General features: G+C 54.5%; 3 protein-coding genes across 5 annotated transcripts in view; 2 read left to right on the top strand and 1 right to left on the bottom strand.

The window, feature by feature from the left end:
- PPM1G (protein phosphatase, Mg2+/Mn2+ dependent 1G) overlaps positions 1–6,653 on the top strand; it is a 31,441-nt gene extending 24,788 nt beyond the window's left edge. Inside the window, exons 2-10 of one of the 2 annotated variants that reach the window (XM_062209159.1) lie at positions 1,092–1,161; positions 1,603–1,688; positions 2,014–2,146; positions 2,826–3,094; positions 3,825–3,974; positions 4,317–4,551; positions 5,306–5,435; positions 5,675–5,777; positions 6,042–6,653. In XM_062209159.1, coding sequence (XP_062065143.1) covers positions 1,092–1,161; positions 1,603–1,688; positions 2,014–2,146; positions 2,826–3,094; positions 3,825–3,974; positions 4,317–4,551; positions 5,306–5,435; positions 5,675–5,777; positions 6,042–6,248 — 1,383 coding nt within the window. In that variant the 3' untranslated portion in view covers positions 6,249–6,653. Of the gene's footprint in view, positions 1–1,091; positions 1,162–1,602; positions 1,689–2,013; positions 2,147–2,825; positions 3,242–3,824; positions 3,975–4,316; positions 4,552–5,305; positions 5,436–5,674; positions 5,778–6,041 lie in introns of both variants that reach the window. The other variant, XM_062209158.1, reaches the window with a different exon arrangement.
- A 668-nt stretch (positions 6,654–7,321) lies between these two features.
- ZNF513 (zinc finger protein 513) lies at positions 7,322–10,643 on the top strand. Its single transcript, XM_062209154.1, has 4 exons — positions 7,322–7,423; positions 7,667–7,822; positions 8,759–9,346; positions 9,437–10,643. The coding sequence occupies exons 1-4, from the start codon at positions 7,369–7,371 to the stop codon at positions 10,261–10,263; spliced, it is 1,626 nt and encodes a 541-aa protein (XP_062065138.1). The 5' UTR covers positions 7,322–7,368; the 3' UTR covers positions 10,264–10,643.
- Positions 10,644–10,717: 74 nt separating this feature from the next.
- SNX17 (sorting nexin 17) lies at positions 10,718–16,382 on the bottom strand. 2 transcript variants are annotated; one of them, XM_062209155.1, is made up of 15 exons: positions 16,113–16,382; positions 15,584–15,658; positions 14,468–14,585; positions 13,927–13,991; positions 13,540–13,650; positions 13,337–13,427; positions 13,111–13,198; positions 12,821–12,890; positions 12,450–12,542; positions 12,151–12,354; positions 11,885–12,010; positions 11,659–11,736; positions 11,432–11,506; positions 11,301–11,342; positions 10,718–11,215 (listed from the first exon to the last, which is right to left on the bottom strand). In XM_062209155.1, exons 1-15 carry the CDS (start codon positions 16,173–16,175, stop codon positions 11,102–11,104), a joined length of 1,413 nt encoding a protein of 470 aa, XP_062065139.1. In that variant the 5' UTR covers positions 16,176–16,382; the 3' UTR covers positions 10,718–11,101. The 2 variants fall into 2 exon arrangements, with proteins under 2 accessions (XP_062065139.1, XP_062065140.1); XM_062209156.1 differs by lacking the exons at positions 15,584–15,658; positions 16,113–16,382 and adding an exon at positions 15,457–15,576.
- Between the last annotated feature and the right edge of the window lie 3 nt (positions 16,383–16,385).

Genomic DNA, 16,385 nt, shown 5'->3' with positions numbered 1-16,385 from the left:
CCGTTCTCCATTGTTTTCCTTTTTCTTTTTCCCAAGCACTTCCTACTTGTTGTATGTGATCTCACTCAAGTGTATGTATGTCTTTATTTTGGTACTCATATGCCCTGAGTACTCAGTGGTTCCTGAAGGAAGGTTGGATTGTTTCCAAGATGGAGCAGATACGCTGCAGCTGACTTTTTCCAAGGTCTGGCAGTTGTGGTTGAACTTTGGCTTAGCCTGGAGCATCAGTTTGGGGTGGCAGAATTTTATTAGAAGAATTTGATCTGGCTCAGCCTTCCTGCCAAAATGTTGGTGTGGCCAGGTAGGCTGTGCCTTGGGCATTGAATGGTGTCTTTTCTTTCTACTTATGTCTCGGAGGTGAGAAGACTGTGTAGGGTGTTGCAAATTCCAGTTAACTAGTACTAAGTACTATAGTTTAACAGGGTTGTTTGTCAGGAAAATATTATTTGTAGATATGTCCACACCTAGCTTAAAGGTTAACTTCGTCAGTGGTTAAGCTTTCAGAGAAGAGAGGAAGAATTTTTAGGTGGGTTTTTTTTTGGTTTGTTTTTGTTTTTGGTGGTGTTTTGTTTGTTTTCTGGTGCTTTCACTTAATCTGTTTTAGGATTCCTATTAACTTCAAGTGGGTAAGGTCCTCGGGTCTCTTTTTGCTATCTTCCCAACATTTTCTTCTGTGAGGTTCACTGATTATTCAAAGAATAGGTCTCAGGTGACTTTAAAGTTCATTTATTTTAATATTCCCCATAGTTGCCACAAATCCAAAAGAGGGAGGTCTAAGTTCCACAGCCAGATGTTGTGCCATCTGGACTGAGGTCTCCCAGGGAGAGGCTGCTAGATTACAGAGGCAGACCTGCCTGTCCCCTCCTGCCCCCTTCCTTCCCCTCCCTTCCCTCTTTCAGTTTCCTCTTTCCTTCTCCCCATACTTCTTCTTTTATCATCCCACCTTCCTTGTCTTATTTCTGGGCCATAGAGACCATCTAAGGGTTAGTGAGATGAAGGTGTGAAGGTAGTAGTGGTTCTTCTGACTTGAGGTGCACAAGAAGGAATACTCAGACTTTTGAGACTTGCTGATTATGTTCTTCTTTTCCTAGGATGCTCACAACTGTATTCCTGAGCTGGACAGTGAGACAGCCATGTTTTCTGTCTACGATGGTCATGGAGGTAACTTCGGTAGCTCACACTGGTAACATTCCAGGACCTTAATACAGGGCAAGAACAGGTCCTTTGTTCTTTTGCTTTCCAGGGTTCTGGCCCTTGGGTATTATTTCCTGCCTGGTGCTGGTTTTTTTTTTTTTTAAATCCTGCCATTCCTTTTTATTTTGTGGGTTAATAATCTTACCGGGCCTTGTTTTAATCTGCAAAGCTTCTTTCTACATTAGCATTTATCTTATTTTCACTGAAAAACTAAGTATGCAAGCACAGGTAAGAAAAGACAAGGGACATATTAATGGACCTCTGGAAAGGGTGATGGTGAAATCCACTTTCCTGGTCAGAACTTCACAAACTCCTCAACCCTTAGAGTTAACTCCAGTATGATGCTATAAATACATCCCTTTCTGTGTGTGGGAAGCACTGCTCTGGGTGACCTAAGGTTTCTTCTAGGAGAGGAAGTTGCCTTGTACTGTGCCAAATATCTTCCTGATATCATCAAAGACCAGAAGGCCTACAAGGAAGGCAAGCTACAGAAGGTCTGTTTCCACTGTGTAGGCTTTGCTTTGCTTCAAACTGCGGCTCTTCCTTCCTTTCTGTTCCTGACTGTAACTTATTTACTGTATTTCTTAAATAATTCTTTGCCTAAAATGAGCTTATTTACACTTGGGTCTTTTTTAGACCTGCCTGATTCATTATTGCCAGGTCTCTGAACTGTTTTTCCTGTTAGTGTCTCCTAGTGTGACAGATCACACTCTTAATTTGCATCCTGTCTTTGTGCCCAGGATTACTGTGTAGGCAGTTCTTTTGGTACCCACTGTGTCTTCCCCTGTACTTGCCTTACACTGTTCTGTTTATATTCAGGCTTTAGAAGATGCTTTCTTGGCTATTGATGCCAAACTGACAACTGAGGAAGTCATTAAGGAGCTCGCACAGATTGCAGGGCGACCCACTGAGGATGAGGATGAAAAAGAAAAAGTAGCTGATGAAGATGACGGTGAGTTTGGCATCCCTTGTCTGAGAGAAATTCAGCATTTTTAAGAAGTGTTCTTTAATATATATTGTTTATTTATCAATTCTAAGAGAGGATGGCTTTGTAGGTCCCTGGGGAGCTCTTACATTAAAGAGCCCTGTGATATGTACTACCTATGGTTAAAAAGGAAGGAGACAATTAATTTTTGTTGAGTGGCTAGCATATATCCTTTGGTGTAATTGTAAGCATTTTTATAGACATTATCTCTTGTCATTGTGATGGGGTCTTCCTGGTTCCTGTTGTTATTTATGTGACCTTTTTTTCTAGACCAGAGTAGTGCTTAGACCCAGTAGCCAGCCATTAAGCCTGGGCCTGAGGCTTAGACTACTAGCATTGTGGGCTTTCTGGATCCTCAGCTAAAACAGGGTTTCCAGCTTAACAGTATCAAATGAGAGGTGAGGGGGGAAATTTGGAAACTAGTGTTCCTTTGATTAAGAAGGAACAAAAGAGGCAAGGACCAAAAGAGGTCTGTGGAGGAGAAGGAAGCTATGGGATGGTCCTCTGAGACTCAGGAAGAAGCAGCATAGGAGTGGGAGGTTGTGGGAAGATGGAACCCAGGCTGCAAGGGCCATTGACGTAGTGAGAGGGACTGATCCCATGAGGAGTCTGGCATGGGGGCTCTGATTTAGCCTCTTCCCCGCAGTGGACAATGAGGAGGCTGCACTGCTGCATGAAGAGGCTACCATGACTATTGAAGAGCTGCTGACACGCTACGGGCAGAACTGTCACAAGGGCCCTCCCCACAGCAAATCTGGAGCTGGGACAGGCGAGGAACCAGGGTCCCAGGGCCTCAATGGGGAGGCAGGACCCGAGGACCCATCTAGGGAAACTCCTTCACAGGAAAATGGCCCCACATCCAAGGCCCACACAGGCCTTTCCTCCAACTCGGAACGTGGGACTGAGGCAGGCCAGGTTGGTGAGCCTGGCACTCCTACTGGTGAGGCTGGGCCTTCCTGCTCTTCAGCCTCCGACAAGCTGCCTCGAGTTGCTAAGTCCAAGTTCTTTGAGGACAGTGAGGATGAGTCAGATGAGGCGGAGGAGGAAGAGGAAGACAGTGAGGTAAGGGCCTGTGAGGGCAAGCAGATGCTGAAGTTGCAGAGAGGGCCTGTTTGGTCACCATCCGTAGCTTTCAGCTCTCTTCCTTCTCCTGTCTTGACTTCATCCCCCAAGACCCCACTGTACTCCAAACTTCTGCCTTCTTGAATTCATTATCTCTACCATCACACGTACCATTTAGCCCTCTTGTCTTTTGTCAATGATGTAACAAACAGATCTAGTTCTGGCCTGTCAGTCTTAGAGAACAAGAAGGTAGTAGGTGTTACCTTGGATATTTGGGTGTTTCCTTCTCTCTACAATTTGTTTTCTGATCATATTGCCTGGAAAGTACTTTTGACTGGCAGCCCTGGCCTTTCCTAGGGCTTCATGCTAATGAGTACCAAGCCCAGTTCAGGATAAGTGTCACACTCATCCTAGCCCTCCCCTCTTCCCCAGATCTCCTGATCATGTCGTTGTAGCTTTCATTGTTTCTGAGGGCCTGTGCTCAGTCAGGACCTCTTGGTGTTCTGAGTACAAGTTAGGGTGGGGGTGGAGGGAGAACAGGGGTCATCCCAGTCTCAGCAGCCTGGGATCCTCCTCCTGGCAGGAATGCAGTGAGGAAGAGGATGGCTACAGCAGTGAGGAGGCAAGGAATGAGGAAGATGAGGATGACACTGAGGAGGCTGAAGAGGATGAAGAGGAGGAGGAAGAGGAGGAGGAAGAGATGATGGTGCCTGGGATGGAAGGCAAAGAGGAGGTATGTGTGTGGGGAAGAGAGGTGAATTTGAAGAGGTCAAAAGGCAGGGAAAAATCCTGATTTTGATTTTGAGAAGGGGGAGCCCCTTGATATCTTAGTAAACTTGTGGTTATTAGAGATTTATTCTCCAAGGGGAACTACATGATAAATCTTTTGGGTAGAATTATTTCAGAAAAGGGAGGGAGCTTGCTGGTGTCTTTGGAAAGATGGAATCTGTCTTTCTCTTGTTTGTTAAAATTATCTTGGGTATCCCAGTGAGAGGAGAAAGCATAGGTCAGGGGTGTACCTAATGAGGAATTCATGTGTCCAGACTCCCATGATGCTCCCTTTCTTCCTCTTAAGCCTGGCTCTGACAGTGGTACAACAGCGGTGGTGGCTCTGATACGAGGGAAGCAGTTGATTGTAGCCAATGCAGGAGACTCTCGCTGTGTGGTGTCCGAGGCTGGCAAAGCTTTAGACATGTCGTATGACCACAAACCGGAGGATGAAGTGGAGCTAGCACGCATCAAGAATGCTGGTGGAAAGGTTACTATGGATGGGCGAGTCAACGGGGGCCTCAACCTCTCCAGAGCCATTGGTAAGGGCCATGAAACTATGGGAAAGACTTCTGGGAGTCTTGCCTTCTGTCCAGACTACTTAGTAGTAAACTTTTTTTTTAATTTTTTTATTTTTTGACAGGCAGAGTGGATAGTGAGAGAGAGACAGAGAGAAAGGTCTTCCTTTTGCCGTTGGTTCACCCTCCAATGGCTGCCGCGGTAGCGCGCTGCGGCCGGCGCACCGCGCTGATCCGATGGCAGGAGCCAGGTGCTTCTCCTGGTCTCCCATGGGGTGCAGGGCCCAAGGACTTGGGCCATCCTCCACTGCACTCCCTGGCCACAGCAGAGAGCTGGCCTGGAAGAGGGGCAACCGGGACAGGATCGGTGCCCCGACCGGGACTAGAACCCGGTGTGCCGGCGCCGCAAGGCGGAGGATTAGCCTAGTGAGCCGCGGCGCCGGCCCTTAGTAGTAAACTTTAATCTTTATAGCCCTTGTACCTTTCAGAATACTTCCATATTTGCTACCTCTGTCCTTAAATATCTCTGGGAAATAGCCAAGATAAGTATCATTATTCTCAGTACCTTTTGGATTGTGAAGACACAGGTGAAAGACTTATTTGAGGTTCAGCAACCTGATGACAGGGCTGAAACTAGAAAAACTGGAAAATAGTTCCACTAGGTGATGGAACTGATAAAGAAGGGAATGAATGGCAGTGGCAAGTGTGACCTGTCTGAAAAGACTAGTCTGTGGGAAGTCCTTCAGCTGCTGGTCAAGCAACCATTCCTTTACTTCAGGAGACCACTTCTACAAGAGAAACAAGAACCTGCCACCTGAGGAACAGATGATTTCAGCCCTTCCAGACATCAAGGTGCTGACTCTCACGGATGACCACGAGTTCATGGTCATTGCCTGTGATGGCATCTGGTGAGCATTGGCAGAGTGCCCTAAAATCCCTTTTTTTGCAGCATTATTTCTTGTAGAACTCAGAGCTGTTGTAGGATTAGAGCCCAGGCAGACGTCTTGGTGAGTCAAGACCGCCAAACCTAAGGCAGAGTCAAGGAGAATTTCTGTAGGTGTTTCCATTGGCCTGGGTCACCGCCTCTCTCCACATCTCTACTCTGCCTTGGTGGGACTAAAGAAGATTCTATCCTTTTTGGCCCCAGGAATGTGATGAGCAGCCAAGAGGTTGTAGACTTTATTCAATCAAAGATCAGCCAACGTGATGAAAATGGGGAACTTCGGTTATTGTCATCCATTGTGGAGGAGGTGAGTTCCAGGGTGGAGAGAGGGTCCCCTTCTCTTCTCAGTATCAGTAATTACTGACAGATACCAAACCCTGACCAAAAAGTTCCCCCTTCTCCCGGATCCTGAGTCTTCCATGTACCTCATGAACTAGCAAGTTCCCTCTTTCCTGTTGCCTTTTCCTCTCCTTCGGCCACCTGTCTTGGCAGGGCCAGTTCTCTCGGGAGACTGTGGGTTCTCAGGACGGTGTTCAGACCCCGTGGCTGAGCTATTCCGTGCCTTTTGTAGCTGCTGGATCAGTGCCTGGCACCAGACACTTCTGGGGATGGTACAGGGTGTGACAACATGACCTGCATCATCATTTGCTTCAAGCCCCGAAACACAGCCGCGCTGCAGCCAGAGAGCGGGAAACGGAAACTGGAGGAAGTGCTCTCCGCTGAGGGGGCCGAAGAAAACGGCAGCAGCGACAAGAAGAAGAAGGCCAAGCGGGACTAGCAGCCACGCGGACCCTGCCCACCTAGACTGTTTCTGAGCCCTCCGGACCTGAGACTGGGTTTTGTCTTTTTCCTTTAGCCTTAGCAGTGGGTGTGAGGTGTGCAGGGGGAGCTGGGTGGCTGTACTCGGCCCATTCCAAAGAGGGCTCTTCCTCCACACGGCCGCCGGGGAGCCTCCGCTGTCCTCCCGGCCGCCTCTCGCTCCTTTGGGCTCATCACCGGTTCTGTGCCTGTGCTCTGTTGTGTTGGAGGGAAGGACTGGCGGTTCTGGTTTTTACTCTGAACACTTTATTTAAGGACATTCTTTTTTATTGGCGGCTCCATGGTCCCCAGCCGCTTGCGCCCGCTCTCTGTTGTACACTTTCAATCAACACTTTTTCAGACTAAAGGCCAAAACCTAATCGTGCCCGTGGTGTCCTTCTTTCTCCGCTGCCGTGGCCCCAGACTTGAGACTTGGCCCCATCGGGAGCATGTAGCGAGCCTCTGCACACGAGTGTGTGCGTGTGTGCGCGCGTGTGTTTCCCCGTCCGTCCGTCCCTCGTGTGTGTAGGGGCCAGGGGTGCTCTGGGCACTGCGACTCTGCCGAGTGAGTTGCGGCCGCCTGACGTCAGCTCCTCCTCAGCCGCTCCTGGAATCAGGAACGACTTCCTAGTTCCTCTGGCCCGGGTCCGGGCCGGTCGGCCAGCCCCGAACCTGAAGCCGCGGGCAGGGCTTCTTGCCGGGCTCGCGGCCCAGGTCGTCTCCGAGCGCGGATTGGCCCGCCCGCCCTCTCGTCACAATCACTTCCTGGTCACGCCGCGCGCGTCCTCGCCGCTCTTCGCCCCGCGGACTACGCGTCCCGTGCGGCTCTGCGGCGGCGGAAGCGGAAGCGAGTACGGAGGTACCAGCTGGTCTCCATAGGGGGGGTAGGGGGCTCCATGAATGGAAGAGGCGGCGGCGGCGGGAGCGGCCTGAGCTGGGTGCCGGGGCCAGGGCCGGGGGCTGCCCGGGGCCCGCGCCGCTGCATGGGGGCGGCCCGTGGCCCCTGAGAGGAAGGGCGGGCGGGGGGGGGGGGGGCCAGTCGGGAGGGGCGGGGCCGGGCGGCCGCAGGCCGAAGGCGCTTCGGGCTGGAGCCGGTCACGATGCCCCGAAGGAAGCAAAGCCACCCGCAGCCCGTGAAATGCGAGGGGGTCAAAGGTCAGGGGTCAGGGGCCTTGTGTGGGGAGGGGCGGGCCGGGGTCAGGGGTGTGGGGCTGAGGTCAGGGTGGAGGGAGACTTCTGAGGGATGGGGCGGCGATCTGGGCTTCCCACTGTGGTGCTAAGGGAAAGCCGAGAGGGTCAACGACCACGGGAAGCGCTGTGCACGAGGGCTGGCTCCCCGGGGGCGGGTGCTGGGCACGGCTCCTGAGGGAGAGTCCACAAGCCCTCTCCCCTCTTCAGTGGATCCTGAAGACTCCCTCGACGAAGGACCCGGGGCCCTGGTCTTGGAGAGTGATTTGCTACTAGGCCAGGATCTGGAGTTTGAGGAGGAAGAGGAAGAAGAGGAAGGTGATGGTAACAGCGACCGGCTTATGGGCTTCGAGAGAGACTCTGAAGGTGGGTTTGGGGGCCTTGGCTACAGATTTGTGACTGCTGGGGACCCCAGCCTTCCAGGAGGCAGGTTAGGGTTTAGTGTCCACGAGCAGCAGCCCCATTTGCTGCACAGCCTGGGGCTGCTGTAGTTGGATCTGAGCTAGAGGACTTCATTTGCCTGATGGTTCCATCAGCTTCATCAGTTGTTGAGGTAAAATTCTAGAGCCTGGTCCAAAGGTGATATGAGCCGGAGGGTGGATGAATCCCGCGAAGTGACTGGTAAAAAGTAATGCCCTTTTTAATAACCTTGTTCCCCTTCCTTGTCTGTTCCCTGTGTATGTTTACTTTAAGTGTAGGAAGCCACTTCTCTAAGTCACTCAAGTGGGGACTCATGTCATTCCCTTCACCTGCACCACAGCTCCTTAAGAGTGCCCCACAATCCTGGGCTCCTGGCTTCACCCTTACCCCGACTCGCTGTGCTGTCTGCTCACTTGGGATGCTTAGCAAAGTCATGGACTGTCTACGTGTTATTAGAGCAAGCAAGTGGGACTACGTGTGCTATTTTCATTGCTTTTCCCTCCGCATCTTGCCTGCCCGTGGGACAGGTTTATTTTATAACCAGCCCCAAACTGAAAGAGGTTTATTACTAATGTAGAGCTCAACGGTTTCAGGCCTCCCTGCCATTTGTAGTTTTACTTTCTCAAGAATTACATTACTGGTTCATTTCAGTCCTTGGGCCATTGTGAGCCATGGATCCTTTTCCATTCAGTGGAGTTGGGTACAACTAACCGTCTTCACTAGGTTAGTCCAGACTCTGAGGCAGACGATTCCGGGGTCACTGCAGGGGAACCATAGGCATCAGGAAAGCTGAGAGAATGGTGGGGCCCCAAGTGGGAAAGGGAGTGTGTGCAGCCTGGTCCTACGCCATGCTAACCTTGCTTCTCCTGTCTGTCTCACCAGGAGACTCTCTGGGGCCCAGGCCTGGGCTGCCCTACGGGCTGAGTGACGACGAGTCTGGGGGCGGCCGGGCACTAAGTGCCGAGAGTGAAGTTGAGGAGCCAGCCAGGGGTCCAGGGGAGGCCAGGGGTGAGAGGCCAGGCCCAGCCTGCCAGCTGTGTGGGGGGCCGACAGGTGAGGGGCCGTGTTGTGGGGCAGGAGGGCCGGGTGGGGGGCCCCCGCTGCCCCCACGGCTACTGTACTCATGCCGCCTCTGCGCCTTCGTGTCCCACTACTCGAGCCACCTGAAGCGGCACATGCAGACACACAGCGGGGAGAAGCCGTTCCGCTGTGGCCGCTGCCCCTACGCCTCAGCCCAGCTCGTCAACCTGACACGACATACCCGCACCCACACTGGCGAGAAGCCCTACCGCTGTCCCCACTGCCCCTTTGCCTGCAGCAGCCTGGGCAACCTGAGGCGGCATCAGCGCACCCACGCAGGGCCCCCCACTCCTCCCTGCCCGACCTGTGGCTTCCGCTGCTGTGCTCCACGACCAACACGGCCTCCCAGTCCCACAGAGCAGGAGGGGGCAGTGCCCCGGCGACCTGAAGGTAAAAAGCCAGGGACCAAAGGTCCTGGGACGTGGGTGGATGGCCCCAAGGAGACTTGGATTCTTAGCCCATGTCTTCTTGTCCCCACAGATGCTTTGCTCCTTCCAGATTTGAGCCTTCATGTGCCACCAGGTGGTGCCAGTTTCCTGCCAGACTGTGGGCAGCTGCGCAGTGAAGGGGAGGGCCTGTGTGGGACTGGATCAGAACCACTGCCAGAGCTGCTGTTTCCTTGGACCTGCCGGGGCTGTGGACAAGAGCTGGAGGAGGGTGAGGGTAGTCGGCTGGGAGCTGCCATGTGTGGGCGCTGCATGCGAGGAGAGGATGGAGGGGGTGCCAGTGGGGGGCCCCAGGGCCCCAGTGACAAAGGCTTTGCCTGTAGCCTCTGTCCCTTTGCCACTCACTATCCCAACCACCTGGCCCGGCACATGAAGACACACAGTGGCGAGAAGCCTTTCCGCTGCGCCCGCTGTCCTTATGCCTCTGCTCACCTGGATAACCTGAAACGGCATCAGCGCGTCCACACGGGAGAGAAGCCCTACAAGTGTCCCCTCTGCCCCTATGCCTGTGGCAACCTGGCCAACCTCAAGCGTCACGGTCGCATCCACTCTGGTGACAAACCTTTTCGGTGTAGCCTTTGCAACTACAGCTGCAACCAGAGCATGAACCTCAAACGCCACATGCTGCGGCACACAGGCGAGAAGCCCTTCCGCTGTGCCACCTGCGCCTATACCACAGGCCACTGGGACAATTACAAGCGCCACCAGAAGGTGCACGGCCACGGGGGGCCAGGAGGGCCTGGCCTCTCTGCCTCTGAGAGCTGGGCCCCACCTCACAGCCCACCCTCTGTTTTGAGCTCTCGGGGTCCACCAGCCCTGGGTGCCGCTGGTAGCCATGCTCTCCACACAGACTCACCCTGAACCAGGGCCTACTTCCTCAGGGCCCTGCAGTGAGCCCTGAATCTCCTGTACGTTTTATATACAGATGGACCAGAAGTCACCTTCTCCTTCCTCCCCCGCTGGCCAGGGGCTCCACACAGACTAACCTAGGCACTGTATGGACCTGCCCAAAACCCATGGGCGGGGGCTCATATGGACCAGGGGGCCTTGCCTTGACTCATGCGCTTCATGAGCTCAGTGAGAGGGCCTTGTATTCACCGCCACTGCTCCCAGGGGCTGTGGATGAATGCTGGGGGACTGCCCAGCCTCCCACCTGTTTATTTAACTTATTTCAGTGCTTTATAATAAAGGAAACACTAACAAAGCCATGTCTATGCTGAATTGGCAATGGCAAGAACAGTTTGGCATCACCCTTAACACAGTAGACCTTGCTGTGGGGGGTGGGGAAGCAGGGGCAGTGAGAGGGAACCAGAGGTAGGCAGCAATCAGGCTGAGTTTAATGACGGGGAACTGGGCCAGACCATACACAGACTTTTGCCCATGCCCTTGGCCCATGGCCCTGGGAAGCCAGAAGCAGCCCAGGGAGAGCTGTGGTTCCTCCCCAAGGCAGGCAGCCATGGTCTCTTGGACTTTGTGCAAAATACTAAATGCTAATTTGGCATCGAGGGCCAGCTGTGTAAAGAGGGGGCAGTCCTTTGTGCAGCCAGCCCAGGGGGTAAGGAGGCCCCTGGCCAAAAGAAAAGGAAAGTGAGAAGGGGGAAGGAAAAGGACCCCCTTCCCCCAAGCTTGGGGGATACAGGCACAGGGCAAGTTTCTCTAAATTCCTCTGGGGGAGAGGCAGACATCGAAGCAGTGGAGATTACAGATCCTCATCTCCAATGCCCTCGAAGGCGAAATTGCCGTGGACATCACCGGCACTGGCGTCTGTGCTGGGACTGCCAATCCCCCGCAAGCTCACGGCACTCAGCTTGCTCTGTAACAGAGGCAGGGGTGGGATTCAGAGGGCTGGAGCCTGCGCATCCCCTGCACACACCAACCTCACCAAGCCTGTCACTCACTGAGAGTTTGATCATGGACTCCCGGCTGGCATCGGGGGACTCCTGGGGAGGGGAGAAGAAGGCAGAGGTGTCAGGCTAGGGGAGGGCAGGCAAGGCTGGGAGCCAGCATACTATCCAAGGCTGGCACTTACCAGCAGTGGCGGGGACTTCACTGCTTGCTGGCTGTCTGAGCGTCTCAGTGTGCCCCCCACCCGCCGGCGGAGCATCTGGGGACAGAGACAGAAGGTGCTGACTGAGGGCAGCTCTCCCTTTAGAAGCCCAGTGGCTTCCCTGCTCCAGCCACAACCTGGGACGAAGAGGAGGGAGAGCACACGGTGCAGCTGCGTGGCCACACTTAGCCCGGGCTTGCTCTACTTACCTTTCGGATGCTGCCGCCGGATTTCTTCACCATCAGCTCGTCTACCATGGACTGTAAGCAGATGCTCATCATGATGGCCTGAGGGCAAGACGAGAGCTCAGCCTGACCACCGTGGTCATCCTGCGCCCAGGCCCCCCCACGTGGGCTTCCACTCACATGGAGGCCTGGAAGCCCTAGATTTGGGTATCTAAGTGGCTCCAGAGGAGGTCTGAGGGTGGGCTCACACCTGGGGGCTGGTGATGGTGACCCACTGTAGCCGATCCTTGCTCATGAGGTATTCGAAAGCCAGTTCCAGGCGTACCTCACCCCGGCCCCGGCCAGGGCTGCTCGTGCCTCCACTGGGCAGTGGCACCTAGAGGAGGAAGGGAGGTCAGCCGGCTGGGTTCCTTCTGACCAACTTGCCTGCCTTCTGACCCGCTGCGGCCCATTTCTGAAGCTCAAGGCTTGCCTAGCCTCCATTCCCGAAGGCCGCCCCTTCCTACCCCAACTCACAGAGGAGGTGACCCGCCAGCACCGCATGCGGGTGACCCGGAAGGAGCCTTCTCGGAGTTGCTGGCCAGGCAGGCGGAGCTGGAGGCTGAGCTCACTGTTGCCTGCGCTCACCACCACGGGGCAGTCCTTCTCGGGGAAGTCAGCCACACAGGCGTCGAAGCGCAGATAGCCGTAGTGCCTGAGGGTCTGGGCCAGCCGTAGGAACTGGAAAAGAGTCACCGTGTGTGGCAGGTCAGGAGAGGGAGCAGAGCAGTCCAGAGGCAGCGAGCCCCTTAGCGGCGGACCGCGGCAGAGCTCACCTCCTTCTTGGAGACCTTCTCTTGCAGAGACTTGAGCTGGCGGTGCTGCTCCTTGGTGACCAGGATCCACCCACGTTCAATATCTGACACTGTCTACAGCAGAGACAAGTGGGGGGGGGGGGGGGCTCCCAGTCAGCCGTCTCAGGAAGGCGTCCACAGTTCTTTCTGTACAGCCTGACTTTAGCCCCACACTTCTCTGCAAAGAGTCCTGGACCTTATCTGCTTGTAAAGTGGGAAGAGAAGTTGTGTCACAAGCCCTAACAGTTTTCTAGAACTTCCTCATCAACTAGCCAAGGACGGGAGTTTTCATGAGAGAGTGGGACACCAGACTCATTTTTAGGGGAGGGGTTCTGAGGCAGCTCCAAGCTCACCTGAGCATAAAGCAGGTTCAGGCCAACCCGGTTCTCCATGACATCGTCGTCATAGGCAGAGTCCCAATAACTGTGAGGCCAAGGGGTGGAGAGGGGTAATGGGCTGAGCTGGGGTAAAGCAAGAGGTAGGATGGGAAACTGGGGCTATCAGGGGCTAATGGTCACATTGTGGGAGGCCTGGTAGAAACAGCCAGCACTACTCCCTTGTCCAGATTATTCTGTCTCCGTTTGTGGCCCCATAACCCAATCCAGTACCCTCCCCCGCCCCCTCCCCCAGGTCCAGCCCTGACCTCTTCCTTAGCACAATCTTATACTCTTGACTCCGAAGACTGGTAACAGACACGTAAGGCAGCTCGAACTCTTGTAACTTCCGTACAACTGTGGGTTAAAAGGGAAATGTCATGGGGCTCAAGAAAGCAGCAACTTGAGGAAATGCTCCATTTGGGGCAGGGGAACAGGGAGGCAAGCTCCCTGCTGCCAGAAGCACAGGAAGCTGCAGAGGACAGAGAGACTCACAGGAAATGGCTCCATCCTCTTTTTCTCGAACTAGGAAGAGACTAAAGTATCCAATCAAGTCATCTGGAAGATCTAGCTTTGCAGCCACAGCCTGGGGACAGGGACGGGAAGGATGGGTTACCATGTTGGATGGCCCTAATCACCTCCAAACCTGAGACCCTGGGGTGTAAGGGGACGAGGGCAGCGCCAAACAAGCACCTCACCTCTAGGACATCCTCGGTCTGATCGGAAGTTAGCACGTTGACCAGAACCTTCTGCCCGTTGCTGAGCAGCACTTCCAAGGAGACCTCCTCCGTGGGGACCTGTTGTGTCTCCTGTCGCGAGCATCCGTGGGCGTGGCAGGCACTGCCTTGTTAACCCTCGCCCAGAGCCCAACCGTGACCCCATCCCCGACTCTTATGTTCAGAGCCCTCTGGTGTCTTTGTCCTCAGCCACTTAAACACAGGCTAGGGCTTCCTTGACTTCATTGGTAAAGCAGAAATGTCATTCCAAAAAAAAAAAAAACCAACCTGCCAGGATGGTCCTCTTGTAGCCACATCATTCTCCCACAAAGCCCTTCCCTTAAACCTTGATCCCATCCAAAGCCTTACCTGTTGTGCCCGACGTAAGAAACTATTGAAGGTCTCACTGCTCCCAAGCAAAGGGTCCTGTCGAACTGTGGAACAAGAGAGCGACGTTCTCCTACCTCAGGAAGCATGCCTGGCTCCCCCAGTCCTCCTCTTAGTAGGTGCCCCCCGACCCCCTTTCCTGGGCTGATGGTGGCCTGCCACATCCCCAGCTGGCCTCACCTCACTCACTGTTTGCATAAATTCTTCACCTGCCCCACCCTTGGCTGCCATCTAGTTGAGTCCAGTCTACAGAACTAGGGAAATAACAATGATGTTAATCTAAAGCACATCAGATACAGATTAAGTTCTCCCCACCAATCTAAGTTGCTTAAAGTCTAGCTTTAGGTATTTCTCGGAGATGTTAGTACCCAAACTGCTTTGCCAGTATACAGAGTTTCACGTCCTTGCAGACTATTTACTTGGCTAATTAAATAACAGATCAAGTTAGCAGTTGCCCAGATTTGGAAACGAACGTCGGACCTTCCCCACAGTCCTCCGTCCGCAGTGCCCTCCAAGCACTCACCAGCTTGCATGTACTTCTCTAACTGCTCTCTCCTCTGTTCTACCTCAGCAGGTGTCAGAGAGAAAAGCTTCTTTGGGGGGAATGCAGGAAGCACATTGGCCCCATACTCCTTCCGAAGCTATTTAGAGAAAGAGATAAACCCTTCGCATAAACATAGGAAATGAGAAGAGGCGATGGAGACTCAACAATGTTCTCTTGGGCTCCCATTCCCGTCCCTGGGTCCCTGCTCCCCTATCTACCCTGTCACCCGGGAAGCAGTCCCTTTGGCGGGGGTAGCGTCTCCAGGGGGCTGTCCTACATAGGCGTTGTTAGCTTCCTGTGACGAAGTCAGCCCCTCCACATGATGGAGAGGGTCTGCATGGGGCCAGGACCTAAGAAGCCCCTGCTTATCTAGCAACACTGTTCACTGGAACAACCCTCACTGGAAGCAAAGGGCTTTACAGGAAAACTGAAGTGCACACATAGTTAAGCGCTAGCTAGGCACGTTTACAAAATATCTGAGCCCTGAAAAGGCCTTTGCAGACCCAGGAATCCAATGTGCAGCTGCAGAACCTGAGGCCTAAAGTAATTGGGTAACCTGCTCAGAGTTGCACAACGAACTATCATCAGTGGATCCGAGACTCTCTACTGAGTTAAGTACAGAGTTCGCAGCCTGGTGAGGAAGGCACAGAGACATCACATTACAAGTACGTGAGGATAACTGGAGCACCCCCCACCCGCTGACATGAGCCAAGGAACGCACAAGGAAATCGGTGAATGGTTTGTAAAAGCAGGGGAGAAAATCTGGAGCTGCAGCTCAGGTGGCAGAAGGCACGCACGCAGGCGGTCGGGTGGGAGGGCTCGGTGTCTCCATGCAAGGGTAAAGGCTGAAAGAGGGGCAGAGAAGCCAGGAGCAGGCTGCGAGGAGAGCAAGGGGGAGTCGCTGTGCCAGACAGTAGGCCTCTTGGGGAGCTTCCCGGGAATGTCAGAGGTCAGATAAAGTCCCCCACCTTCCCCTGTGGCAGGGACTAACGACTGCAGCGAATGGGCAGACACGATGAAGGGGAAAGGGAGATACTGGTGCTCGTATGCAGGAAAGGGCTCGAAGCTGTTTCAAGGCAGGGGTGCTGGTCCCACCTGCTCGTGCAGCCCCAGGAGCTGGCTGTAGCGCACCCGACAGTGCAGGACTCCATTCACGTGAATGTTATAGGCCTGAGGACACAAAAGCAGGCGAGCTCTTTTAGGGTCGTCGTCCAGAACCCTGGCCGGAAGTTGCTTGGCACAGCTCAGTCTGAGTAATGCGCCGAGATTCTCCCGAGGGCTGGTCAGTCTGCTTCCTCCCGGGACCAGGTCCCAACGCAGAAGCACCAGAAAGGCGCACACTAGGCCCCTTGTGCAGCAATCTCCCTCCCCAAGGGGCCAGCGGTGCCCACCACAGAAGCCGCGGCCTAGCTGGGGGAGGCGATCGGCCGAACGAAAGACCTGCAGGTGCTGGGACGACCTGTGTACGAGTCTGACCCACGCGACAGGCTCCCAGCGAGGCCGTCGGGGGTCAGTGGCTCAAGACCAGGCCCTGCGGGCGGCGGCCAGGCCTGCGAAGCCGCCCGGAGAGGGCTCGGGCCCGTTATCCCCGCCCCTGCCCGGCCCGGCTCCGGCCGCTCCTCACCACGTAGGCGGAGCCGCCGCTGTCCCCGCTGCGGGACTCGGTTTCAGGAATGGAAAAGTGCATGTTCCCAGCGGCAGGGCCCGGCTGGGCTCCAGACTGTGAGGCCCGCAGCGGCTCTGCACGCTCGCCTCCGCCACTCAGCGCGTCCCCGCCGCCTCACTCGCCATTTTGGGCGCTTGAGACCGGAGGTGGGAAGGCGGTTGGACGTCGGCTCTATGGGAGCCGCGCCCCTGGCATGCCGGGAACTGTAGTCCACAGGGCAGGAGGAGGCTT

This window comes from Lepus europaeus, chromosome 13 (assembly GCF_033115175.1).
Source record: "Lepus europaeus isolate LE1 chromosome 13, mLepTim1.pri, whole genome shotgun sequence".
NCBI lineage: Eukaryota > Metazoa > Chordata > Mammalia > Lagomorpha > Leporidae > Lepus > Lepus europaeus.
Note: the sequence above shows the minus strand (reverse complement) of the source record. Positions and strands in the feature narration are given on the sequence as shown.